General features: G+C 49.6%; 1 protein-coding gene across 1 annotated transcript in view; it reads left to right on the forward strand.

Moving 5' to 3' along the window:
- pard3bb (par-3 family cell polarity regulator beta b) overlaps positions 1-25,113 on the forward strand; it is a 627,684-nt gene that overhangs the window by 250,616 nt on the left and 351,955 nt on the right. The window contains exon 12 of the mRNA XM_041843623.2: positions 16,062-16,229. Within this exon, the coding sequence (XP_041699557.2) occupies positions 16,062-16,229 (168 nt within the window). The remainder of the gene's footprint in view (positions 1-16,061; positions 16,230-25,113) is intronic.

The following is a 25,113-nucleotide window of genomic DNA, read 5'->3' on the forward strand; positions in this document are numbered from 1 at the left end:
CGGGGGCTGTCTGGACTGTTCATTGTCATCTAGACAGCTGCTAATCTCAGTTAACCCAGGACTAAAGTATTGTCATCTAGACAGCTGCTAATCTCAGTTAACCCAGGACTAAAGTATTGTCATCTAGACAGCTGCTATTCTCAGTTAACCCAGGACTAAAGTATTGTCATCTAGACAGCTGCTATTCTCAGTTAACCCAGGACTAAAGTATTGCGCAACTGGTCAGCTGCTCGATTTATGTTCTGGGTCCAGACATGTTAAGAGAAGAGATGAAGAGATGCTAGAATGAGTAGCGGAACCGGAACCAGGAGCTCCACCCTCTCTCTTTGCAAGTTACGGGTCGAATGTCTCCCCCCACCCCCCTTCCAAAATGCGAAAGATGCTGACGCCTTGATCACACCAACAGCGTCATTACGCATAATGTTTATGCAGCATCATCTAGATATGTGTGCAACAAAAGTTCAACATTCACCTTCTGCTACCATTTCTGTCAAGCTGTCTGATGCATACAGTTTGATGCATATGTTCGATAAATCCAACGTATGCACCACACAAAACGCACTGCAACTGCCTCTGCAACACAATGCTGCAAGGCTAACGCAGCGTTCCATTGGAAAATAATGTACTTCTGGTGTACCAAAACGCAACGACACTGTCGGTGTGATCAAGGCGTAACACCTGGGAAATCGTGATTTGTCCAAATAACCAGTGATGATCCGCCAGAACCAAGTGATGATCCACCAGAACCACTGCTGCTCTCTATACTACACATCCCGTTCAGTCGCGACCGATTTGACGGTACAAGTTATGTTTTCGTTGATCTGTCCACAAGATATTAGACAGCTGCACCAGAGGAAGGTTTACTTTCAGCTACAGTCCCTTGGCTATCTTCAGTTCCCAGTTAACCCACAGTACGTACAGTCAGGTCCATCATTATGGTGGCTATCTTCAGTTCTCAGTTAACCCACAGTACGTACAGTCAGGTCCATCATTATGGTGGCTATCTTCAGTTCTCCGTTAACCCACAGTACGTACAGTCAGGTCCATCATTATGGTGGCTATCTTCAGTTCTCAGTTAACCCACAGTACGTACAGTCAGGTCCATCATTATGATGGCTATCTTCAGTTCTCCGTTAACCCACAGTACGTACAGTCAGGTCCATCATTATGGTGGCTATCTTCAGTTCTCCGTTAACCCACAGTACGTACAGTCAGGTCCATCATTATGGTGGCTATCTTCAGTTCTCCGTTAACCCACAGTACGTACAGTCAGGTCCATCATTATGGTGGCTATCTTCAGTTCTCCGTTAACCCACAGTACGTACAGTCAGGTCCATCATTATGGTGGCTATCTTCAGTTCTCCGTTAACCCACAGTACGTACAGTCAGGTCCATCATTATGGTGGCTATCTTCAGTTCTCCGTTAACCCACAGTACGTACAGTCAGGTCCATCATTATGGTGGCTATCTTCAGTTCTCCGTTAACCCACAGTACGTACAGTCAGGTCCATCATTATGGTGGCTATCTTCAGTTCTCCGTTAACCCACAGTACTGCACAGTCAGGTCCATCATTATGGTGGCTATCTTCAGTTCTCCGTTAACCCACAGTACGTACAGTCAGGTCCATCATTATGGTGGCTATCTTCAGTTCTCCGTTAACCCACAGTACGTACAGTCAGGTCCATCATTATGGTGGCTATCTTCAGTTCTCAGTTAACCCACAGTACGTACAGTCAGGTCCATCATTATGGTGGCTATCTTCAGTTCTCAGTCAACCCACAGTACGTACAGTCAGGTCCATCATTATGGTGGCTATCTTCAGTTCTCAGTCAACCCACAGTACGTACAGTCAGGTCCATCATTATGGTGGCTATCTTCAGTTCTCAGTTAACCCACAGTACGTACAGTCAGGTCCATCATTATGGTGGCTATCTTCAGTTCTCAGTTAACCCACAGTACGTACAGTCAGGTCCATCATTATGGTGGCTATCTTCAGTTCTCCGTTAACCCACAGTACGTACAGTCAGGTCCATCATTATGGTGGCTATCTTCAGTTCTCCGTTAACCCACAGTACGTACAGTCAGGTCCATCATTATGGTGGCTATCTTCAGTTCTCCGTTAACCCACAGTACGTACAGTCAGGTCCATCATTATGGTGGCTATCTTCAGTTCTCAGTTAACCCACGAATGCGTACAGTCAGGTCCATCATTATGGTGGCTATCTTCAGTTCTCCGTTAACCCACAGTACGTACAGTCAGGTCCATCATTATGGTGGCTATCTTCAGTTCTCCGTTAACCCACAGTACGTACAGTCAGGTCCATCATTATGGTGGCTATCTTCAGTTCTCCGTTAACCCACAGTACGTACAGTCAGGTCCATCATTATGGTGGCTATCTTCAGTTCTCCGTTAACCCACAGTACGTACAGTCAGGTCCATCATTATGGTGGCTATCTTCAGTTCTCAGTTAACCCACAGTACGTACAGTCAGGTCCATCATTATGGTGGCTATCTTCAGTTCTCCGTTAACCCACAGTACGTACAGTCAGGTCCATCATTATGGTGGCTATCTTCAGTTCTCAGTTAACCCACAGTACGATACAGTCAGGTCCATCATTATGGTGGCTATCTTCAGTTCTCCGTTAACCCACAGTACGTACAGTCAGGTCCATCATTATGGTGGCTATCTTCAGTTCTCCGTTAACCCACAGTACGTACAGTCAGGTCCATCATTATGGTGGCTATCTTCAGTTCTCCGTTAACCCACAGTACGTACAGTCAGGTCCATCATTATGGTGGCTATCTTCAGTTCTCAGTTAACCCACAGTACGATACAGTCAGGTCCATCATTATGGTGGCTATCTTCAGTTCTCAGTTAACCCACAGTGCGTACAGTCAGGTCCATCATTATGGTGGCTATCTTCAGTTCTCAGTTAACCCACAGTACGTACAGTCAGGTCCATCATTATGGTGGCTATCTTCAGTTCTCCGTTAACCCACAGTATGCGTACAGTCAGGTCCATCATTATGGTGGCTATCTTCAGTTCTCCGTTAACCCACAGTACGTACAGTCAGGTCCATCATTATGGTGGCTATCTTCAGTTCTCAGTTAACCCACAGTACGTACAGTCAGGTCCATCATTATGGTGGCTATCTTCAGTTCTCAGTTAACCCACAGTACGTACAGTCAGGTCCATCATTATGGTGGCTATCTTCAGTTCTCCGTTAACCCACAGTACGTACAGTCAGGTCCATCATTATGGTGGCTATCTTCAGTTCTCCGTTAACCCACAGTACGTACAGTCAGGTCCATCATTATGGTGGCTATCTTCAGTTCTCCGTTAACCCACAGTACGTACAGTCAGGTCCATCATTATGGTGGCTATCTTCAGTTCTCAGTTAACCCACAGTACGTACAGTCAGGTCCATCATTATGGTGGCTATCTTCAGTTCTCCGTTAACCCACAGTACGCATACAGTCAGGTCCATCATTATGGTGGCTATCTTCAGTTCTCCGTTAACCCACAGTACGTACAGTCAGGTCCATCATTATGGTGGCTATCTTCAGTTCTCAGTTAACCCACAGTACGTACAGTCAGGTCCATCATTATGGTGGCTATCTTCAGTTCTCCGTTAACCCACAGTACGTACAGTCAGGTCCATCATTATGGTGGCTATCTTCAGTTCTCAGTTAACCCACAGTACGTACAGTCAGGTCCATCATTATGGTGTCTATCTTCAGTTCTCCGTTAACCCACAGTACGTACAGTCAGGTCCATCATTATGGTGGCTATCTTCAGTTCTCAGTTAACCCACAGTACGTACAGTCAGGTCCATCATTATGGTGGCAATCTTCAGTTCTCAGTTAACCCACAGTACGTACAGTCAGGTCCATCATTATGGTGGCTATCTTCAGTTCTCCGTTAACCCACAGTACGTACAGTCAGGTCCATCATTATGGTGGCTATCTTCAGTTCTCCGTTAACCCACAGTACGTACAGTCAGGTCCATCATTATGGACACCCTTGATAAAGATGAGCAAAAACAGACTATCAAATAAATAATACAAATACTGAGCTATACTGTATGCTCAAAAACCTTTGGAAATTATTACATTTATACTAATACAATTGCTCAGAGAGAGAGAGAGATTTTGTTTAACAAGACATGCTAACTTCTCACATTATCAATAACAGGGGAGGTTATAATGATCTTTGACCCTCTGTAACATTCTCACTGATCATTATTCACGACTCATTCAGTAATCTATCCGTAACCATGGTAGCACCCACATTATTGTAGAAGTGTTCAGAAACATATTATATTCTTATTTACAATGTAAGTGACTCCAAAATGACATAATACATTTTTGACCCTTCATTTCTAACTTCTGACTTCAACTGTTCCTAGCTATGGGGATACTGTATGTATGGGGTGTTTTCAGACAATATACACGTTATGGGAATGACTTCTGTGCTAAACTGAGTTTAATGTCTCATTGTAAAGTCATATTTGAAAGGTATTCATTTATTACCAAGTCTTCCTGGGCTCAGTCAAATGTTAATTATTCTATTATTATCAGTGAGGAGCTCTGAGCAGACACACTCCCCCCTTCTCCCCCCTTCTCCCTTCATCTCCCCCCTTCTCCCTTCATCTCCCCCTTCTCCCTTCATCTCCCCCCTTCTCCCTTCATCTCCCCCTTTCTCCCTTCATCTCCCCCTTTCTCCCTTCTTCTCCCCCTATCTCCCCCCTTCTCCCTTCATCTCCCCCTTCTACCTTCATCTCCCCCTCCCTTCATCTCCCCCTTCTACCTTCATCTCCCCTTCTCCCTTCATCTCCCCCTTCCCTTACTCTCCCCCCTTCTCCCTTCATCTCCCCCTTCCCTTACTCTCCCCCTTCTCCCTTCATCTCCCCCTTCTCCCTTACTCTCCCCCATTCTCCCTTACTCTCCCCCATTCTCCCTTCATCTCCCCCCTTCTCCCTTCTTCTCCCTTCATCTACCTTCTTCTTCTCCCCCCTTCTCCCTTCTTCTCCATCTCTGTATCTCTCTCTCTCCCTTCCTCCCTCTGTCTCTGTATCTCTCTCTCTCCCTGCCTCCCTCTGTCTTCAGCCCTCTCTCTCCTGCTGCTAAATCCGATTAGAGAGAGGGGAAGAGGAGGAGAGGGGGAGAGGGGAAGAGGGGGAGAGGGGGAGATGGGAAGAGGAGGAGAGCGGGAGATCGGAAGAGAGGAGGGGGGAGAGGAGAGGGGGAGATGGGGAGAGGGGAAGAGAGGAGGGGGGAAGAGAGGAGAGGGGAAGAGAGTAGAGGTGATTTAAGTGTATGCAGCTTCTCTGGGTAGGTCTCTCTGAAGTTCACCTGTGAAGATAAGAAGTGTGGAGTGGAGTTGGGGAGGGCTCCTCTTGACATGGCAGGCCACAGGGGAGAAAGAGAAACGTTGCTCCTATCATCTCTTCTCTTTCTTCTCTACCTCTCTGTCTTAACATCTCCTTCTCCTCTATTCACCACAGTCCATATATAGAGCATAAGCAGATGATTTTGAAGATCAAAGAGGCTGCTGGAGCCAACATATGGCCGTAGAAATATAACTAATAATGTTGCTGCTCAGCCTAGAATCTGCACAATAACCTCCCTAAGACACCCAAGATAGTTAGAGTAGCAGTACTCTGGCTCCTGCTCCACTTATCATCTCCTCTCTCCATCCCCTCCTCTCCTCTCTCCATCCCCTCCTCTCCCCATCCCTCCCCTCCTCTCTCCATCCCCTCCTCTCCTCTCTCCATCCCCTCCCCTCCTCTCTCCATCCCCATCCTCTCCCCATCCCCTCCTCTCCCCATCCCCTCCTCTCTCCATCCCCTCCTCTCTCCATCCCCCTCCTCTCCTCTCTCCATCCCCTCCTCTCTCCATCCCCTCCTCTCCTCTCTCCATCCCCTCCTCTCCTCTCTCCATCCCCTCCTCTCCTCTCTCCATCCCCTCCTCTCCTCTCTCCATCCCTCTCTCTCCATCCCCTCATCTCCTCTCTCCATCCCCTCCTCTCTCCATCCCCTCCTCTCTCCATCCCCTCCTCTCTCCATCCCCTCCTCTCCTCTCTCCATCCCCTCCTCTCCTCTCTCCATCCCCTCCTCTCCTCTCTCCATCCCCTCCTCTCTCCATCCCCTCATCTCCTCTCTCCATCCCCTCCTCTCTCATCCCCTCCTCTCTCCATCCCCTCCTCTCCTCTCTCCATCCTCTCCTCTCTCATCCCCTCCTCTCCTCTCTCATCCCCTCCTCCCTCCATCCTCTCCTCTCCCCATCCCCTCCTCTCTCCATCCCATCATCTCCCCATCCTCTCCTCTCTCCATCTCCTCCTCTCTCCATTCCCTCCTCTCTCCATCCCTCTACCCCCTCCTCTCTCCATCACCTCATCTCCCCATCTCCTCCTCTCTCCATCTCCTCCTCTCTCCATCCTCTCCTCTCTCCATCCCTCTACCCCCTCCTCTCCTCTCTCCATCCCCTCCTCCCTCCATCCTCTCCTCTCCCCATCCTCTCCTCTCTCCATCCCCTCCTCTCTCCATCCTCTCCTCTCTCCATCCCCTCCTCCCTCCATCCCCTCCTCTCTCCATCCCCTCATCTCCCCATCCCCTCATCTCTCCATCCCCTCCTCTCTCTATCCCCTCCTCTCTCCATCCCTCTACCCCCTCCTCTCCCCCTCTCTCCATCCCCTCATCCCTCCAGCCCCTGCTCAGCCACATTAACACTAATTAAATGCTGTTAAAGGCCCTTGCTAATTATCTGGAGCTGTCCCAGAGAGTCTATGGGTGGGATGTTTCTCAGCTCCCAACTGAGCCTCTAGTCTCTCTCTCCACACACTGCCATGTCTCTCTCTACTCTCTCTCTCTCTCTCTCTCTCTCTCTCTCTCTCTCTCTCTCTCTCTCTCTCTCTCTCTCTCTCTCTCTCTCTCTTAGCTCAGCCTCTAGTCTCCACACACTGCCAACTCTCTCTCTCTCTCCTCTCTCTCTCTCTCTCTCACTCTCTTTCTCTCTCTCTCTCTTCGCTCTCTCTCTCTCCTCTCTCTCTCTCTCTCTCTCTCTCTCTCTCTCTTAGCTCAGCCTCTAGTCTCCACACACTGCCAACTCTCTCTCTCTCTCTCTCTCCCTCCCTCTCTCCCTCTCTCTCTCTCTCTCTCTCGCTCTCTCTTAGCTCAGTCTCTAGTCTCCACAGACTGCCATGCCACTCTCTCTCTTATCTCAGTCTCTAGTCTCCACAGATTGCCATGCCACTCTCTCTCTTATCTCAGTCTCTAGTCTCCACAGACTGCCATGCCACTCTCTCTCTTAGCTCAGTCTCTAGTCTCCACAGACTGCCATGCCACTCTCTCTCTTAGCTCAGTCTCTAGTCTCCACAGACTGCCATGCCACTCTCTCTCTTAGCTCAGCCTCTAGTCTCCACAGACTGCCATGCCACTCTCTCTCTTAGCTCAGTCTCTAGTCTCCACAGACTGCCATGCCACTCTCTCTCTTAGCTCAGTCTCTAGTCTCCACAGACTGCCATGCCACTCTCTCTCTTATCTCAGTCTCTAGTCTCCACAGACTGCCATGCCACTCTCTCTCTTAGCTCAGTCTCTAGTCTCCACAGACTGCCATGCCACTCTCTCTCTTAGCTCAGTCTCTAGTCTCCACAGACTGCCATGCCACTCTCTCTCTTATCTCAGTCTCTAGTCTCCACAGACTGCCATGCCACTCTCTCTCTTAGCTCAGTCTCTAGTCTCCACAGACTGCCATGCCACCTCTCTCTCTTATCTCAGTCTCTAGTCTCCACAGACTGCCATGCCACTCTCTCTCTTAGCTCAGTCTCTAGTCTCCACAGACTGCCATGCCACTCTCTCTCTTAGCTCAGTCTCTAGTCTCCACAGACTGCCATGCCACTCTCTCTCTTCGCTCAGTCTCTAGTCTCCACAGACTGCCATGCCACTCTCTCTCTTAGCTCAGTCTCTAGTCTCCACAGACTGCCATGCCACTCTCTCTCTTAGCTCAGTCTCTAGTCTCCACAGACTGCCATGCCACTCTCTCTCTTAGCTCAGTCTCTAGTCTCCACAGACTGCCATGCCACTCTCTCTCTTAGCTCAGTCTCTAGTCTCCACAGACTGTGGGAGCAGAAACCAAGTCTGACAGAGCGAAAGGGCAGTGATGTTCTAAAAGCAACCACAAGCCATGTGTTGGTGGTGTCTCAGTAGATAACAGACAGTAGACAACAGACAGTAGACAACAGACAGTAGACAACAGACATTAGACAACAGACAGTAGACAACAGACAGTAGACAACAGACATTAGACAACAGACAGTAGACAACAGACATTAGACAGCAGACATTAGACAACAGACAGTAGACAACAGACATTAGACAACAGACAATAGACAACAGACAGTAGACAACATACAGCAGAGAGTAGACAGTACTGTCTGTTGACTGTCTCTGTCTATACTGCTCTCTGTTGACTGTCTCTGTCTGTCTATACTGCTGTCTGTTGACTGTCTCTGTCTGTCTATACTGCTGTCTGTTGACTGTCTCTGTCTATACTGCTCTCTGTTGACTGTCTCTGTCTGTCTATACTGCTGTCTGTTGACTGTCTCTGTCTATACTGCTGTCTGTTGACTGTCTCTGTATGTCTATACTGCTGTCTGTTGACTGTCTCTGTCTATACTGCTGTCTGTTGACTGTCTCTGTATGTCTATACTGCTGTCTGTTGACTGTCTCTGTCTATACTGCTGTCTGTTGACTGTCTCTGTCTGTCTATACTGCTGTCTGTTGACTGTCTCTGTATGTCTATACTGCTGTCTGTTGACTGTCTCTGTCTGTCTATACTGCTGTCTGTTGACTGTCTCTGTCTGTCTATACTGCTGTCTGTTGACTGTCTCTGTATGTCTATACTGCTGTCTGTTGACTGTCTCTGTATGTCTATACTGCTGTCTGTTGACTGTCTCTGTATGTCTATACTGCTGTCTGTTGACTGTCTCTGTCTATACTGCTGTCTGTTGACTGTCTCTGTATGTCTATACTGCTGTCTGTTGACTGTCTCTGTCTATACTGCTGTCTGTTGACTGTCTCAGTCTATACTGCTGTCTGTTGACTGTCTCTGTCTGTCTATACTGCTGTCTGTTGACTGTCTCTGTCTATACTGCTGTCTGTTGACTGTCTCTGTATGTCTATACTGCTGTCTGTTGACTGTCTCTGTCTATACTACTGTCTGTTGACTGTCTCTGTCTATACTGCTGTCTGTTGACTGTCTCTGTCTGTCTATACTGATGTCTGTTGACTGTCTCTGTCTATACTGCTGTCTGTTGACTGTCTCTGTATGTCTATACTGCTGTCTGTTGACTGTCTCTGTATGTCTATACTGCTGTCTGTTGACTGTCTCTGTATGTCTATACTGCTGTCTGTTGACTGTCTCTGTCTGTCTATACTGCTGTCTGTTGACTGTCTCTGTCTATACTGATGTCTGTTGACTGTCTCTGTCTATACTGCTGTCTGTTGACTGTCTCTGTCTATACTGCTGTCTGTTGACTGTCTCTGTCTGTCTATACTACTGTCTGTTGACTGTCTCTGTCTATACTGCTGTCTGTTGACTGTCTCTGTCTGTCTATACTGATGTCTGTTGACTGTCTCTGTCTATACTGCTGTCTGTTGACTGTCTCTGTATGTCTATACTGCTGTCTGTTGACTGTCTCTGTATGTCTATACTGCTGTCTGTTGACTGTCTCTGTCTATACTGCTGTCTGTTGACTGTCTCTGTATGTCTATACTGATGTCTGTTGACTGTCTCTGTCTATACTGCTGTCTGTTGACTGTCTCTGTATGTCTATACTGATGTCTGTTGACTGTCTCTGTCTATACTGCTGTCTGTTGACTGTCTCTGTCTGTCTATACTGATGTCTGTTGACTGTCTCTGTCTATACTGCTGTCTGTTGACTGTCTCTGTATGTCTATACTGCTGTCTGTTGACTGTCTCTGTCTGTCTATACTGCTGTCTGTTGACTGTCTCTGTCTATACTGCTGTCTGTTGACTGTCTCTGTCTATACTGCTGTCTGTTGACTGTCTCTGTATGTCTATACTGCTGTCTGTTGACTGTCTCTGTCTATACTACTGTCTGTTGACTGTCTCTGTATGTCTATACTGCTGTCTGTTGACTGTCTCTGTCTATACTGCTGTCTGTTGACTGTCTCTGTCTGTCTATACTGCTGTCTGTTGACTGTCTCTGTATGTCTATACTGCTGTCTGTTGACTGTCTCTGTATGTCTATACTGCTGTCTGTTGACTGTCTCTGTCTATACTGATGTCTGTTGACTGTCTCTGTATGTCTATACTGCTGTCTGTTGACTGTCTCTGTCTATACTGCTGTCTGTTGACTGTCTCTGTATGTCTATACTGCTGTCTGTTGACTGTCTCTGTCTATACTGCTGTCTGTTGACTGTCTCTGTATGTCTATACTGCTGTCTGTTGACTGTCTCTGTCTATACTGCTGTCTGTCGACTGTCTCTGTCTATACTGCTGTCTGTTGACTGTCTCTGTCTATACTGCTGTCTGTTGACTGTCTCTGTCTATACTGCTGTCTGTTGACTGTCTCTGTCTATACTTCTGTCTGTTGACTGTCTCTGTCTGTCTATACTGATGTCTGTTGACTGTCTCTGTCTATACTGCTGTCTGTTGACTGTCTCTGTCTGTCTATACTGATGTCTGTTGACTGTCTCTGTCTATACTGCTGTCTGTTGACTGTCTCTGTATGTCTATACTGCTGTCTGTTGACTGTCTCTGTCTGTCTATACTGCTGTCTGTTGACTGTCTCTGTCTATACTGCTGTCTGTTGACTGTCTCTGTCTATACTGCTGTCTGTTGACTGTCTCTGTATGTCTATACTGCTGTCTGTTGACTGTCTCTGTCTATACTACTGTCTGTTGACTGTCTCTGTATGTCTATACTGCTGTCTGTTGACTGTCTCTGTCTATACTGCTGTCTGTTGACTGTCTCTGTCTGTATATACTGCTGTCTGTTGACTGTCTCTGTCTGTCTATACTGCTGTCTGTTGACTGTCTCTGTATGTCTATACTGCTGTCTGTTGACTGTCTCTGTCTATACTGCTGTCTGTTGACTGTCTCTGTATGTCTATACTGCTGTCTGTTGACTGTCTCTGTCTATACTGCTGTCTGTTGACTGTCTCTGTCTATACTGCTGTCTGTTGACTGTCTCTGTCTATACTGCTGTCTGTTGACTGTCTCTGTCTATACTGATGTCTGTCGACTGTCTCTGTCTATACTGATGTCTGTTGACTGTCTCTGTCTATACTGCTGTCTGTTGACTGTCTCTGTCTATACTGCTGTCTGTTGACTGTCTCTGTCTATACTGCTGTCTGTTGACTGTCTCTGTCTATACTGCTGTCTGTTGACTGTCTCTGTCTGTCTATACTGCTGTCTGTTGACTGTCTCTGTCTATTCTGATGTCTGCCTGCCAGCATGCGTGTGTGTGTGCGTGCGTGCGTGCGTGCGTGCGTGCGTGCGTGCGTGTGTGTGTGTGTGTGTGTGTGTGTGTGCTGACTGAGATATCACTGTTGTCACCAGTCTGACAGGTTATTTCTGTTTCAGACCTGTTGAAAGGCTCAGATAGCTGCTGAGAGCTCCACAGCTGGACAGACGTCTCCAGTCAGGCTGGCTCAGATAGCTGCTGAGAGCTCCACAGCTGGACAGACGTCTCCAGTCAGGCTGGCTCAGATAGCTGCTGAGAGCTCCACAGCTGGACAGACGTCTCCAGTCAGGCTGGCTCAGATAGCTGCTGAGAGCTCCACAGCTGGACAGACGTCTCCAGTCAGTCAGGCTCAGATAGCTGCTGAGAGCTCCACAGCTGGACAGACGTCTCCAGTCAGGCTGGCTCAGATAGCTGCTGAGAGCTCCACAGCTGGACAGACGTCTCCAGTCAGTCAGGCTCAGATAGCTGCTGAGAGCTCCACAGCTGGACAGACGTCTCCAGTCAGGCTGGCTCAGATAGCTGCTGAGAGCTCCACAGCTGGACAGACGTCTCCAGTCAGGCTCAGATAGCTGCTGAGTTTACCTCAGACTCTGGGGAGACTGGTCTGTAGACTGCTGAGTTACTGTGGGAGACTGGTCTGTAGACTGCTGAGTTACTGTGGGAGTCTGCGATGCTCTGGGAGACTGGTCTGTAGACTGCTGAGTTACTGAGCGGTCTGTAGACTGCTATTATGGAGACTGGTCTGTAGACGCGATTACTGTGGGAGACTGGTCTGTAGACTGCTGAGTTACTCTGGGGAGACTGGTCTGTAGACTGCTGAGTTACTGTGGGAGACTGGTCTGTAGACTGCTGAGTTACTGTGGGAGACTGGTCTGTAGACTGCTGAGTTACTGTGGGAGACTGGTCTGTAGACTGCTGAGTTACTCTGGGGAGACTGGTCTGTAGACTGCTGAGTTACTCTGGGGAGACTGGTCTGTAGACTGCTGAGTTACTGTGGGAGACTGGTCTGTAGACTGCTGAGTTACTCTGGGGAGACTGGTCTGTAGACTGCTGAGTTACTCTGGGAGACTGGTCTGTAGACTGCTGAGTTACTCTGGGAGACTGGTCTGTAGACTGCTAGGTTTACAAACACCAGAGGTTACTGTTAGCCAGATGGCTATTACTAGCTCTGTTACGTCAATTCAAGCATGATACAACAGACATTTAAACTGAAGAAAAATCAATGAGGAATTTTGATCAAACTGGATTGCATGCACTATAGTGGAGGTTGTAATTAATCAGATGATATGTCCTCTTAACCTGGGGCGGCAGGTAGCTTAGTGGGTAAGAGCGTTGTGCCAGTAACCGAAAGGTCGCTGGTTCTAATCCCCAAGCCGACTAGGTGAAAAATCTGTCGATGTGCCCTTGAGCAAGGCACTTAACCCTAATCGCTCCTGTAAGTCGCTCTGGGTAAGAGCGTCTGCTAAATGACTAATTTATTTATTTAATTTATTAACCAATCATATTATATCCTCCTACTTTATGACTGTCTGGAATGGGACACTGAACTGTTTGCCTACTCAGTGTCAAGGTCTACACAACCTACACATAATGGACAGCTCAGATACCTACGTAGGCTATGCTGTTCAGAACTATAATTATCACATATGGACTGCATGTGTTTACAGGGCTATGACATCATGTGTTCAGAGCTGTAGTCCCTGGCTGACAGGGAGGGGGACTGGCTGACAGGGAGGGGGACTGGCTGACAGGGAGGGGGACTGGCTGACAGGGAGGGAGACTGGCTGACAGGGAGGGAGACTGGCTGACAGGGAGGGAGACTGGCTGACAGGGAGGGAGACTGGCTGACAGGGAGGGAGACTGGCTGACAGGGAGGGAGACTGGCTGACAGGGAGGGGGACTGGCTGACAGGGAGGGAGACTGGCTGACAGGGAGGGAGACTGGCTGACAGGGAGGGAGACTGGCTGACAGGGAGGGAGACTGGCTGACAGGGGAGGGAGACTGGCTGACAGGGAGGGAGACTGGCTGACAGGGAGGGAGACTGGCTGACAGGGAGGGAGACTGGCTGACAGGGAGGGAGACTGGCTGACAGGGAGGGAGACTGGCTGACAGGGAGGGAGACTGGCTGACAGGGAGGAGACTGGCTGACAGGGAGGGAGACTGGCTGACAGGGAGGGGGACTGGCTGACAGGGAGGGAGACTGGCTGACAGGGAGGGGAGACTGGCTGACAGGGAGGGAGACTGGCTGACAGGGAGGGGAGACTGGCTGACAGGGAGGGAGACTGGCTGACAGGGAGGAGACTGGCTGACAGGGAGGGAGACTGGCTGACAGGGAGGGAGACTGGCTGACAGGGAGGGGAGACTGGCTGACAGGGAGGGAGCTGACAGGAACAGGAGGGAGACTGGCTGACAGGGAGGGAGACTGGCTGACAGGGGGAGGGGACTGGCTGACAGGGAGGGAGACTGGCTGACAGGGAGGGGACTGACTGACAGGGAGGGAGACTGGCTGACAGGGAGGGGAGACTGGCTGACAGGGAGGAGACTGGCAGGGAGGGAGACTGGCTGACAGGGAGGGAGACTGGCTGACAGGAGAGGGAGACTGGCTGACAGGGAGGGAGACTGACTGGCTGACAGGGAGGGAGACTGGCTGACAGGGAGGGAGACTGGCTGACAGGGAGGGAGACTGGCTGACAGGGAGGGAGACTGGCTGACAGGGAGGGAGACTGGCTGACAGGGAGGGAGACTGGCTGACAGGGAGGGGGACTGGCTGACAGGGAGGAGACTGGCTGACAGGGAGGGAGACTGGCTGACAGGGAGGGGGACTGGCTGGGCTGACAGGGAGGGGGACTGGCTGACAGGGAGGGAGACTGGCTGACAGGGAGGGGACTGGCTGACAGGGAGGGGGACTGGCTGACAGGGAGGGGAGACTGGCTGACAGGGAGGGAGACTGGCTGACAGGGAGGGAGACTGGCTGACAGGGAGGGAGGACTGGCTGACAGGGAGGGGACTGGCTGACAGGGAGGGGCTGACTGGCTGACAGGGAGGGGAGACTGGCTGACAGGGAGGGAGACTGGCTGACAGGGAGGGAGACTGACTGGCTGACAGGGAGGGAGACTGGCTGACAGGGAGGGGGACTGGCTGACAGGGAGGGAGACTGGCTGACAGGGAGGGAGACTGGCTGACAGGGAGGGAGACTGGCTGACAGGGAGGGAGACTGGCTGACAGGGAGGAGACTGGCTGACAGGGAGGAGACTGGCTGACAGGGAGGGGGAGACTGGCTGACAGGGAGGGAGACTGGCTGACAGGGAGGGGGACTGGCTGACAGGGAGGGGACTGGCTGACAGGGGAGGGAGACTGGCTGACAGGGAGGGAGACTGGCTGACAGGGAGGGGGACTGGCTGACAGGGAGGGAGACTGACTGGCTGACAGGGAGGGAGACTGGCTGACAGGGAGGGAGACTGGCTGACAGGGAGGGAGACTGGCTGACAGGGAGGGAGACTGGCTGACAGGGAGGGAGACTGGCTGACAGGGGGGAGACTGACTGACAGGGAGGGAGACTGGCTGACAGGGAGGGGGGACTGGCTGACAGGGAGGGGAGACTGGCTGACAGGGGAGGGAGACTGGCTGACAGGGAGGAGACTGGCTGACAGGGAGGGGACTGGCTGACAGGGAGGGAGACTGACTGGCTGACAGGGAGGGAGACTGGCTGACAGGGAGGGGGACTGGCTGACAGGGAGGGGAGACTGCTGGCTGACAGGAGGGACTGGCTGACAGGGAGGGAGACTGGCTGACAGGGAGGGAGACTGGCTGACAGGGAGGGAGACTGGCTGACAGGGAGGGAGACTGGCTGACAGGGAGGGAGACTGGCTGACAGGGAGGGAGACTGGCTGACAGGGAGGGGGACTGGCTGACAGGGAGGGAGACTGGCTGACAGGGAGGGAGACTGGCTGACAGGGAGGGAGACTGGCTGACAGGGAGGGAGACTGGCTGACAGGGAGGAGACTGGCTGACAGGGAGGGAGACTGGCTGACAGGGAGGGAGACTGGCTGACAGGGAGGGAGACTGGCTGACAGGGAGGGAGACTGGCTGACAGGGAGGGAGACTGGCTGACAGGGAGGGAGACTGACTGGCTGACAGGGAGGGAGACTGGCTGACAGGGGGAGACGACTGGCTGACAGGGAGGGAGGACTGGCTGACAGGGAGGGGAGACTGGCTGACAGGGAGGGAGACTGGCTGACAGGGAGGGAGACTGGCTGACAGGGGAGGGGGACTGGCTGACGGGAGGGGACTGCTGACAGGGAGGGGACTGGCTGACAGGGAGGGAGACTGGCTGACAGGGAGGGAGACTGACTGACAGGGAGGGGGACTGGCTGACAGGGAGGGAGACTGGCTGACAGGGAGGGAGACTGGCTGACAGGGAGGGAGACTGGCTGACAGGGAGGGAGAAGGGGGAATTGAAACACTATTCAATTCTCAGAAAAATATATTTAGAATAGCTGTCATATTTCTCTTAAAAAGCTGTAGAGTTTTACAGTACATGAAACCAGCATTGTGTCTCTCTTCTGTAGGATGGTCGTCTGCATGTGAACGACCAGCTGATAGCCGTGAATGGAGAGTCCCTACTGGGGAAGTCGAACCATGAAGCCATGGAGACCCTGAGGAGGTCCATGTCTATGGAGGGGAACCTGAGAGGCATGATACAGCTGGTGGTGCTACGAGCCCTGGCCCAATCAGAGGTTAGTTACAGTCACACGGGTAGTACAGCCTTGGTATAGATACACAGATAATAATAATAATAATAATAATAATAATAATAATAATAATAATAATAATAAGGCATTTAGCAGACACTTTTATCCAAAGCGACTTACAGTCATTCGCGCATACATTTTTACGTATGGGTGGTTCCCGGGGATCGAACCCACTACCCTGGGCGTTACAAGCGCCGTGCTCTACCAGCTGAGCTACAGAGGACCGCTGGGTAAGTAAAAGAGCTAGCTTGCAAATGCATTTATTACATTTTTCGACATGCGTTTTTCTGGATTTTTTTGTTGTTATTCTGTCTCTCACTGTTCAAATAAACCTACCATTAAAATTATAGACTGATCATGTCTTTGTCAGTGGGCAAACGTACAAAATCAGCAGGGGATCAAATACTTTTTTCCCCTCACTGTATACAAAGAAATGTCAATAGAAAACATGTAAAACGAAATGAAATGCAGCTAGTTTGCAGTCTTTCCAGCTTCAGTTTGAAGTTATTGTGTTAGCTATGTTGTTGGTTAGCTCCTCTGAACAACAGTGTCCTGACGAGAGAGCACATTTTCTACGCCAGGCGAAATCGAGCATCATTAGCTCATTGTTGTGGATGTATCCAAATAAATGTCACTAGAAAACAGCTTAAACAAACGTAAATGCAGCTACTGTTGTTATTCTGGCTGCTCTGTTTGGCATGAATGTAAGTTAGCCGTAGTTGGCTAGCTAGCAAGGGAAAATAACGTTGCCAGCCAGTATGTAAATTCATCCAAATAACGTTTTTAATGAAAATATGTAAATAATTATTTGAATATGTTGGTAACCCGTTGTATAAAAGTGATGATGCCCTCGAAGCCGGTGTTTGGAGTATATATTGGCACGGTTTGGCACATGTACCAAAATACACTGCTCAAAAAAATAAAGGGAACACTTAAACAACACATCCTAGATCTGAATGAATGAAATAATCTTATTAAATACTTTTTTCTTTACATAGTTGAATGTGCTGACAACAAAATCACACAAAAACTATCAATGAAAATCAAATGTATCAACCCATGGAGGTCTCGATTTGGAGTCACACTCAAAATTAAAGTGGAAAACCACACTACAGGCTGATCCAACTTTGATGTAATGTCCTTAAAACAAGTCAAAATGAGGCTCAGTAGTGTGTGTGGCCTCCACGTGCCTGTATGACCTCCCTACAACGCCTGGGCTTGCTCCTGATGAGGTGGCGGATGGTCTCCTGAGGGATCTCCTCCCAGACCTGGACTAAAGCATCCGCCAACTCCTGGACAGTCTGTGGTGCAACGTGGCGTTGGTGGATGGAGCGAGACATGATGTCCCAGATGTGCTCAATTGGATTCAGGTCTGGGGAACGGGCGGGCCAGTCCATAGCATCAATGCCTTCCTCTTGCAGGAACTGCTGACACACTCCAGCCACATGAGGTCTAGCATTGTCTTGCATTAGGAGGAACCCAGGGCCAACCGCACCAGCATATGGTCTCACAAGGGGTCTGAGGATCTCATCTCGGTACCTAATGGCAGTCAGGCTACCTCTGGCGAGCACATGGAGGCTGTGCGGCCCCCCAAAGAAATGCCACCCCACACCATGACTGACCCACTGCCAAACCGGTCATGTTGATGTTGCAGGCAGCAGAACGTTCTCCACGGCGTCTCCAGACTCTGTCACGTCTGTCACATGCTCAGTGTGAACCTGCTTTAATCTGTGAAGAGCACAGGGCACCAGTGGCAAATTTGCCAATCTTGGTGTTCTCTGGCAAATGCCAAACGTCCTGCACGGTGTTGGGCTGTAAGCACAACCCCCACCTGTGGACGTCGGGCCCTCATACCACCCTCATGGAGTCTGTTTCTGACCGTTTGAGCAGACACATGCACATTTGTGGCCTGCTGGAGGTCATTTTGCAGGGCTCCGGCAGTACTCCTCCTGCTCCTCCTTGCACAAAGGCGGAGGTAGCGGTCCTGCTGCTGGGTTGTTGCCCTCCTACGGCCTCCTCCACATCTTCTCATGTACTGGCCTGTCTCCTGGTAGCGCCTCCATGCTCTGGACACTACGCTGACAGACACAGCAAACCTTCTTGCCACAGCTCGCATTGATGTGCCATCCTGGATGAGCTGCACTACCTGAGCCACTTGTGTGTGTTGTAGACTCCGTCTCATGCTACCACTAGAATGAAAGCACCGCCAGCATTCAAAAGTGACCAAAACATCAGCCAGGAAGCATAGGAACTGAGAAGTGGTCTGTGGTCACCACCTGCAAAACCAGTCCTTTATTGGGGGTGTCTTGCTAATTGCCTATAATTTCCACCTGTTGTCTATTCCATTTGCACAACAGCATGTGAAATGTATTGTCAATCAGTGTTGCTTCCTAAGTGGACAGTTTGATTTCACAGAAGTGTGATTGACTTGGAGTTACATTGTGTTGTTTAAGTGTTCCCTTTATTTATTTTTTGAGCAGTGTATATCCTCCAAACACCGGCTTCTCAGGGCATTATCAATTAACTGCAAACTAGCCTCCTTACCTGACAGAAATATATCATGAAAATTTTTTCAATATCATGAGTTTCTTTTCAAGACCTAAAATGTTTTCTTCTGATATGATTTAAGCATTGACATAGACTCAGAAAATCAATCGTAATTGTTTCGCTATAAAAAATAAAATAAAAAATAAATAAAAAATCTAAACCATGAAAAATAAAACAGACAAAACAGAATTCGGGAAAATACAAAATCTAATTTTATGGGGCCTGTCATGCCAAGTACTCTTTATTAACCATTATTTTACCAGGTATGGTGACATATCTTGGTAAGAGTTTAAAAGCTCTAAAAATTAGTAGATTGCAACACGTTTCATTTTTTAAAAAGTAGCTCGAAATGGTTCTTATATGATGTCCTTCCGTACAGGCGTGAGTGATGCTTTCTATGCAAATGTTGTTTATCAGTAGGAATGGAAGGCAAACATATTGCTTGTCACAGTAGACTCCACTGATCAACCAAACGAGCTCAATAACTCAATGCATGACACACTCCTGTTGAATATGCATTCACCTGTATTGTGACCTCTTCATTTAACCAGTTTATCAAGAGATCTACCATTCAAATAAAATGATTACCATTATGTTGTTATGTAGTTAGATTGGTAACAAGGTCAAATTTATTGTTTGATTTAAAAATGGATGCATTAATGCATACATGACTGTCTCTGGGACATGTTGTCATCAACATTGTCAAATCGACCTCCTTGACCCCCAAAAATTGGTATCGGCCCAAAGAAAAAATCCATATCGGTCGTTCTCTACCCCAGACCCTCAGACCAGCCTGGAGGGAAATGCTTTTATACCCCAGCCAGATCTAATCACCATCCCCTCTCATCCCCCTCTCTCTCTCTCTCTACTCCTCTCCCCTCTCCAACACACAGCCAGTTGAATAGCCCTGGTATAATGTGATTACCACTGGGGGTCCTGATAATGAAATCTGTCCCAGGGTAGAGAGCCTGGAGGACCCTTAACCCAGACCCCCAGATAGAGGACCCCAGACCCCCAGAGAGAGGACCCTGGCTAGGCTGGGATGGCTCACTGTGGGAGGTCAGGGGAACCAGCCAGGAGCCTTTGCCTAAAAGGGAAGGTTCACCCCAAAACACTTCTGGGCCCCTTATAACACTTGCCCGGACGTTGGTCAGTACCCCAGACAGTTTTAAGAACCATTGTTTGAGTATTTCAGTATTTTTATATAAAAATGCAGAATTTCTGAATAAATTACCTAAATGCATAAACAATAGTAGGTCTTCAAGAAAGGAAGTCAGGACGGAAGGAAGTTAACAAAGAGATGGTAGCTAGGCTAGCGGTTAGTAATGGTTTCCAATCTCTGAAGTCAAGAAGTAGACATACAGTTGAAGTCGGAAGTTTACATACACCTTAGCCAAATACATTTAAACTCAGTTTTTCACAATTCCTGACATTTAATCCTAGTAGAAATTCCCTGTCTTAGGTCAGTTAGGATCACCACTTTATTTTAAGAATGTGAAATGTCAGAATAATAGTAGAGAGAATGATTTATTTCAGCTTTTATTTCCTAGTGGGTCATACATAGTATTTGGTAGCATTGCCTTTAAATTGTTTAACTTGGGTCAAAAGGGTCGGGTAGCCTTCCACAAGCTTCCCACAATAAGTTGGGTGAATTTTGGCCCATTCCTCCTGACAGAGCTGGTGTAACTGAGTCAGGTTTGTAGGCCTCCTTGCTCGCACACGCTTTTTCAGTTCTGCCCACACATTTTCTATAGGATTTAGGTCAGTGCTTTGTGATGGCCACTCCAATACCTTGACTTTGTTGTCCTTAAGCCATTTTGCCACAACTTTGGAAGTATGCTCGGGGTCATTGTCCATTTGGAAGACCAATTTGTGACCATGCTTTAACTTCCTGACTGATGTCTTGAGATATTGCTTCAATATATCCACATAATTTTCCTTCCTCATGATGCCATCTATTTTGTGATGTGCACCTGTCCCTCCTGCAGCAAAGCACCCCCACAGCATGATGCTGCCACCCCCGTGCTTCACGGTTGGGATGGTGTTCTTCGGCTTGCAAGCATCCCCTTTTTCTTCCAAACATAACGATGGTCATTATGGCCAAACAGTTCTATTTTTGTTTCATCAGACCAGAGGACATTTCTCCAAAAAGTACGATCTTTGTCCCCATGTGCAGTTGCAAACCGTAGTCTGGCTTTTCTATGGCGGTTTTGGAGCAGTGGCTTCTTCCTTGCTGAGCGGCCTTTCAGGTTATGTCGATATAGGACTCGTTTTACTGTGGATATAGATCCTTTTGTATCTGTTTCCTCCAGCATCTTCACAAGGTCCTTTGCTGTTGTTCTGGGATTGATTTGCACTTTTCGCACCAAAGTACGTTCATCTCTAGGAGACAGAACGCGTCTCCTTCCTGAGCGGTATGACGGCTGCGTGGTCCCATGATGTTTATACTTGCGTACTATTGTTTGTACAGATGAACGTGGTACCTTCAGGCGTTTGGAAATTGCTCCCAATGATGAACCAGACTTGTGGAGGTCTACACTTTTTTTTTCTGAGGTCTTGGCTGATTTCTTTTGATTTTCCCATGATGTCAAGCAAAGAGGCACTGAGTTTGAAGGTAGGCCTTGAAATACATCCGCAGGTACACCTCCAATTGACTCAAATTATGTCAATTAGCCTATCAGAAGCTTCTAAAGCCATGACATCATTTTCTGGAATTTTCCAAGCTGTTTAAAGGCACAGTCAACTTAGTGTATTTAAACTTCTGACCGACTGGAATTGTGATACAGTGAATTATAAGTGAAATAATCTGTCTGTAAACAATTGTTGGAAAAATTACTTGTTTCATGCACAAAGTAGATGTCCTAACCGACTTGCCAAAACTATAGTTTGTTAACAAGAAATTTGTGGAGTGGTTGAAAAACCAGTTTTAATGACTCCAACCTAAAGTGTATGTAAACTTCCGACTTCTACTGTATGTACTTTAGAAGGCTCAGGCAGAGATGGACATTTCTCTGAGATAAAAGGTACCTTAGAAGTACCCCTCCCTTAGACGTTTTAATAACATTTATAGTACACAAGTAGCTGAGTCACTTTAAGGAAGTAAGTAGGCAGAATATCCAACATGAGGTGTTTTGTACCCAGGTGCAATAATGTCCCTGTCAGATACAACTATAGAGCTTTGTAAAATATGCCATTTAGCAGACGCTTTTATCCAAAGCAACTTACAGTCATGTGTGCATACATTTTTACGTATGGGTGGTCCCGGGGATCGAACCCACTACCCTGGGCGTTACAAGCGCCATGCTCTACCAATTGAGCTACAGAGGACCACAGGCATTGCTGCAGGCCATCCGGCATCCTGATTATGGTGTCGACACGAAGCCTGAAGTGATTCACCAGATGCAGGTTGTCCGTGTGCAGTGATCACTTTGGGACCGGGTTCATTAGATACACCTAAACACTGCCTGGGGTATTAACCAATGGCCAGGCAGGGGTTCTGAACGGCACTGTCTGGGGTATTAACCAATGGCCAGGCAGGGGTTCTGAACGGCACTGTCTGGGGTATTAACCAATGGCCAGGCAGGGGTTCTGAACGGCACTGTCTGGGGTATTAACCAATGGCCAGGCAGGGGTTCTGAAGGGCACTGTCTGGGGTATTAACCAATGGCCAGGCAGGGGTTCTGAAGGGCACTGTCTGGGGTATTAACCAATGGCCAGGCAGGGTTCTGAAGGGCACTGCCTGGGGTATTAACCAATGGCCAGGCAGGGTTCTGAACGGCACTGTCTGGGGTATTAACCAATGGCCAGGCAGGGTTCTGAACGGCACTGTCTGGGGTATTAACCAATGGCCAGGCAGGGGTTCTGAAACGGCACTGTCTGGGGTATTAACCAATGGCCAGGCAGGGTTCTGAAAGCGGCACTGTCTGGGGTATTAACCAATGGCCAGGCAGGGGTTCTGAACGGCACTGTCTGGGGTATTAACCAATGGCCAGGCAGGGTTCTGAACGGCACTGTCTGGGGTATTAACCAATGGCCAGGCAGGGTTCTGAACGGCACTGTCTGGGGTATTAACCAATGGCCAGGCAGGGGTTCTGAAGGGCACTGTCTGGGGTATTAACCAATGGCCAGGCAGGGTTCTGAACGGCACTGTCTGGGGTATTAACCAATGGCCAGGCAGGGTTCTGAACGGCCCTGTCTGGGGTATTAACCAATGGCCAGGCAGGGTTCTGAACGGCCCTGTCTGGGGTATTAACCAATGGCCAGGCAGGGTTCTGAAACGGCCCTGTCTGGGGTATTAACCAATGGCCAGGCAGGGTTCTGAACGGCACTGTCTGGGGTATTAACCAATGGCCAGGCAGGGGTTCTGAACGGCACTGTCTGGGGTATTAACCAATGGCCAGGCAGGGTTCTGAACGGCACTGTCTGGGGTATTAACCAATGGCCAGGCAGGGTTCTGAACGGCACTGCCTGGGGTATTAACCAATGGCCAGGCAGGGGTTCTGAACGGCACTGTCTGGGGTATTAACCAATGGCCAGGCAGGGTTCTGAACGGCACTGTCTGGGGTATTAACCAATGGCCAGGCAGGGTTCTGAACGGCACTGTCTGGGGTATTAACCAATGGCCAGGCAGGGTTCTGAACGGCACTGTCTGGGGTATTAACCAATGGCCAGGCAGGGTTCTGAACGGCACTGTCTGGGGTATTAACCAATGGCCAGGCAGGGTTCTGAACGGCACTGCCTGGGGTATTAACCAATGGCCAGGCAGGGTTCTGAACGGCACTGTCTGGGGTATTAACCAATGGCCAGGCAGGGTTCTGAACGGCACTGTCTGGGGTATTAACCAATGGCCAGGCAGGGTTCTGAACGGCACTGCCTGGGGTATTAACCAATGGCCAGGCAGGGTTCTGAACGGCCCTGTCTGGGGTATTAACCAATGGCCAGGCAGGGTTCTGAACGGCACTGTCTGGGGTATTAACCAATGGCCAGGCAGGGTTCTGAGCGGCACTGTCTGGGGTATTAACCAATGGCCAGGCAGGGTTCTGAAACGGCACTGTCTGGGGTATTAACCAATGGCCAGGCAGGGTTCTGAACGGCACTGTCTGGGGTATTAACCAATGGCCAGGCAGGGTTCTGAACGGCACTGCCTGGGGTATTAACCAATGGCCAGGCAGGGTTCTGAGCGGCACTGCCTGGGGGTATTAACCAATGGCCAGGCAGGGTTCTGAACGGCACTGCCTGGGGTATTAACCAATGGCCAGGCAGGGTTCTGAAACGGCACTGTCTGGGGTATTAACCAATGGCCAGGCAGGGTTCTGAACGGCACTGTCTGGGGGTATTAACCAATGGCCAGGCAGGGTTCTGAACGGCACTGTCTGGGGGTATTAACCAATGGCCAGGCAGGGTTCTGAAACGGCACTGTCTGGGGTATTAACCAATGGCCAGGCAGGGTTCTGAACGGCACTGTCTGGGGTATTAACCAATGGCCAGGCAGGGTTCTGAACGGCACTGTCTGGGGTATTAACCAATGGCCAGGCAGGGGTTCTGAACGGCCCTGTCTGGGGTATTAACCAATGGCCAGGCAGGGTTCTGAACGGCACTGCCTGGGGTATTAACCAATGGCCAGGCAGGGTTCTGAACGGCACTGCCTGGGGTATTAACCAATGGCCAGGCAGGGTTCTGAACGGCACTGTCTGGGGTATTAACCAATGGCCAGGCAGGGTTCTGAACGGCACTGTCTGGGGTATTAACCAATGGCCAGGCAGGGGTTCTGAACGGCACTGTCTGGGGTATTAACCAATGGCCAGGCAGGGGTTCTGAACGGCACTGTCTGGGGTATTAACCAATGGCCAGGCAGGGTTCTGAACGGCACTGCCTGGGGGTATTAACCAATGGCCAGGCAGGGTTCTGAACGGCCCTGTCTGGGGTATTAACCAATGGCCAGGCAGGGGTTCTGAAACGGCCCTGTCTGGGGGGTATTAACCAATGGCCAGGCAGGGTTCTGACGGCACTGTCTGGGGGTATTAACCAATGGCCAGGCAGGGTTCTGAACGGCCCTGTCTGGGGTATTAACCAATGGCCAGGCAGGGGTTCTGAACGGCCCTGTCTGGGGTATTAACCAATGGCCAGGCAGGGTTCTGAACGGCCCTGTCTGGGGTATTAACCAATGGCCAGGCAGGGTTCTGAACGGCCCTGTCTGGGGTATTAACCAATGGCCAGGCAGGGTTACCCCAGTGTTTTACCCCAGTGTTTTACCCCAGTGTTTTACCCCAGTGTTTTACCCCAGTGTTTTACCCCAGCGTTTTACCCCAGCGTTTTACCCCAG

This window comes from Coregonus clupeaformis, chromosome 23 (assembly GCF_020615455.1).
Source record: "Coregonus clupeaformis isolate EN_2021a chromosome 23, ASM2061545v1, whole genome shotgun sequence".
Lineage (NCBI taxonomy): Eukaryota > Metazoa > Chordata > Actinopteri > Salmoniformes > Salmonidae > Coregonus > Coregonus clupeaformis.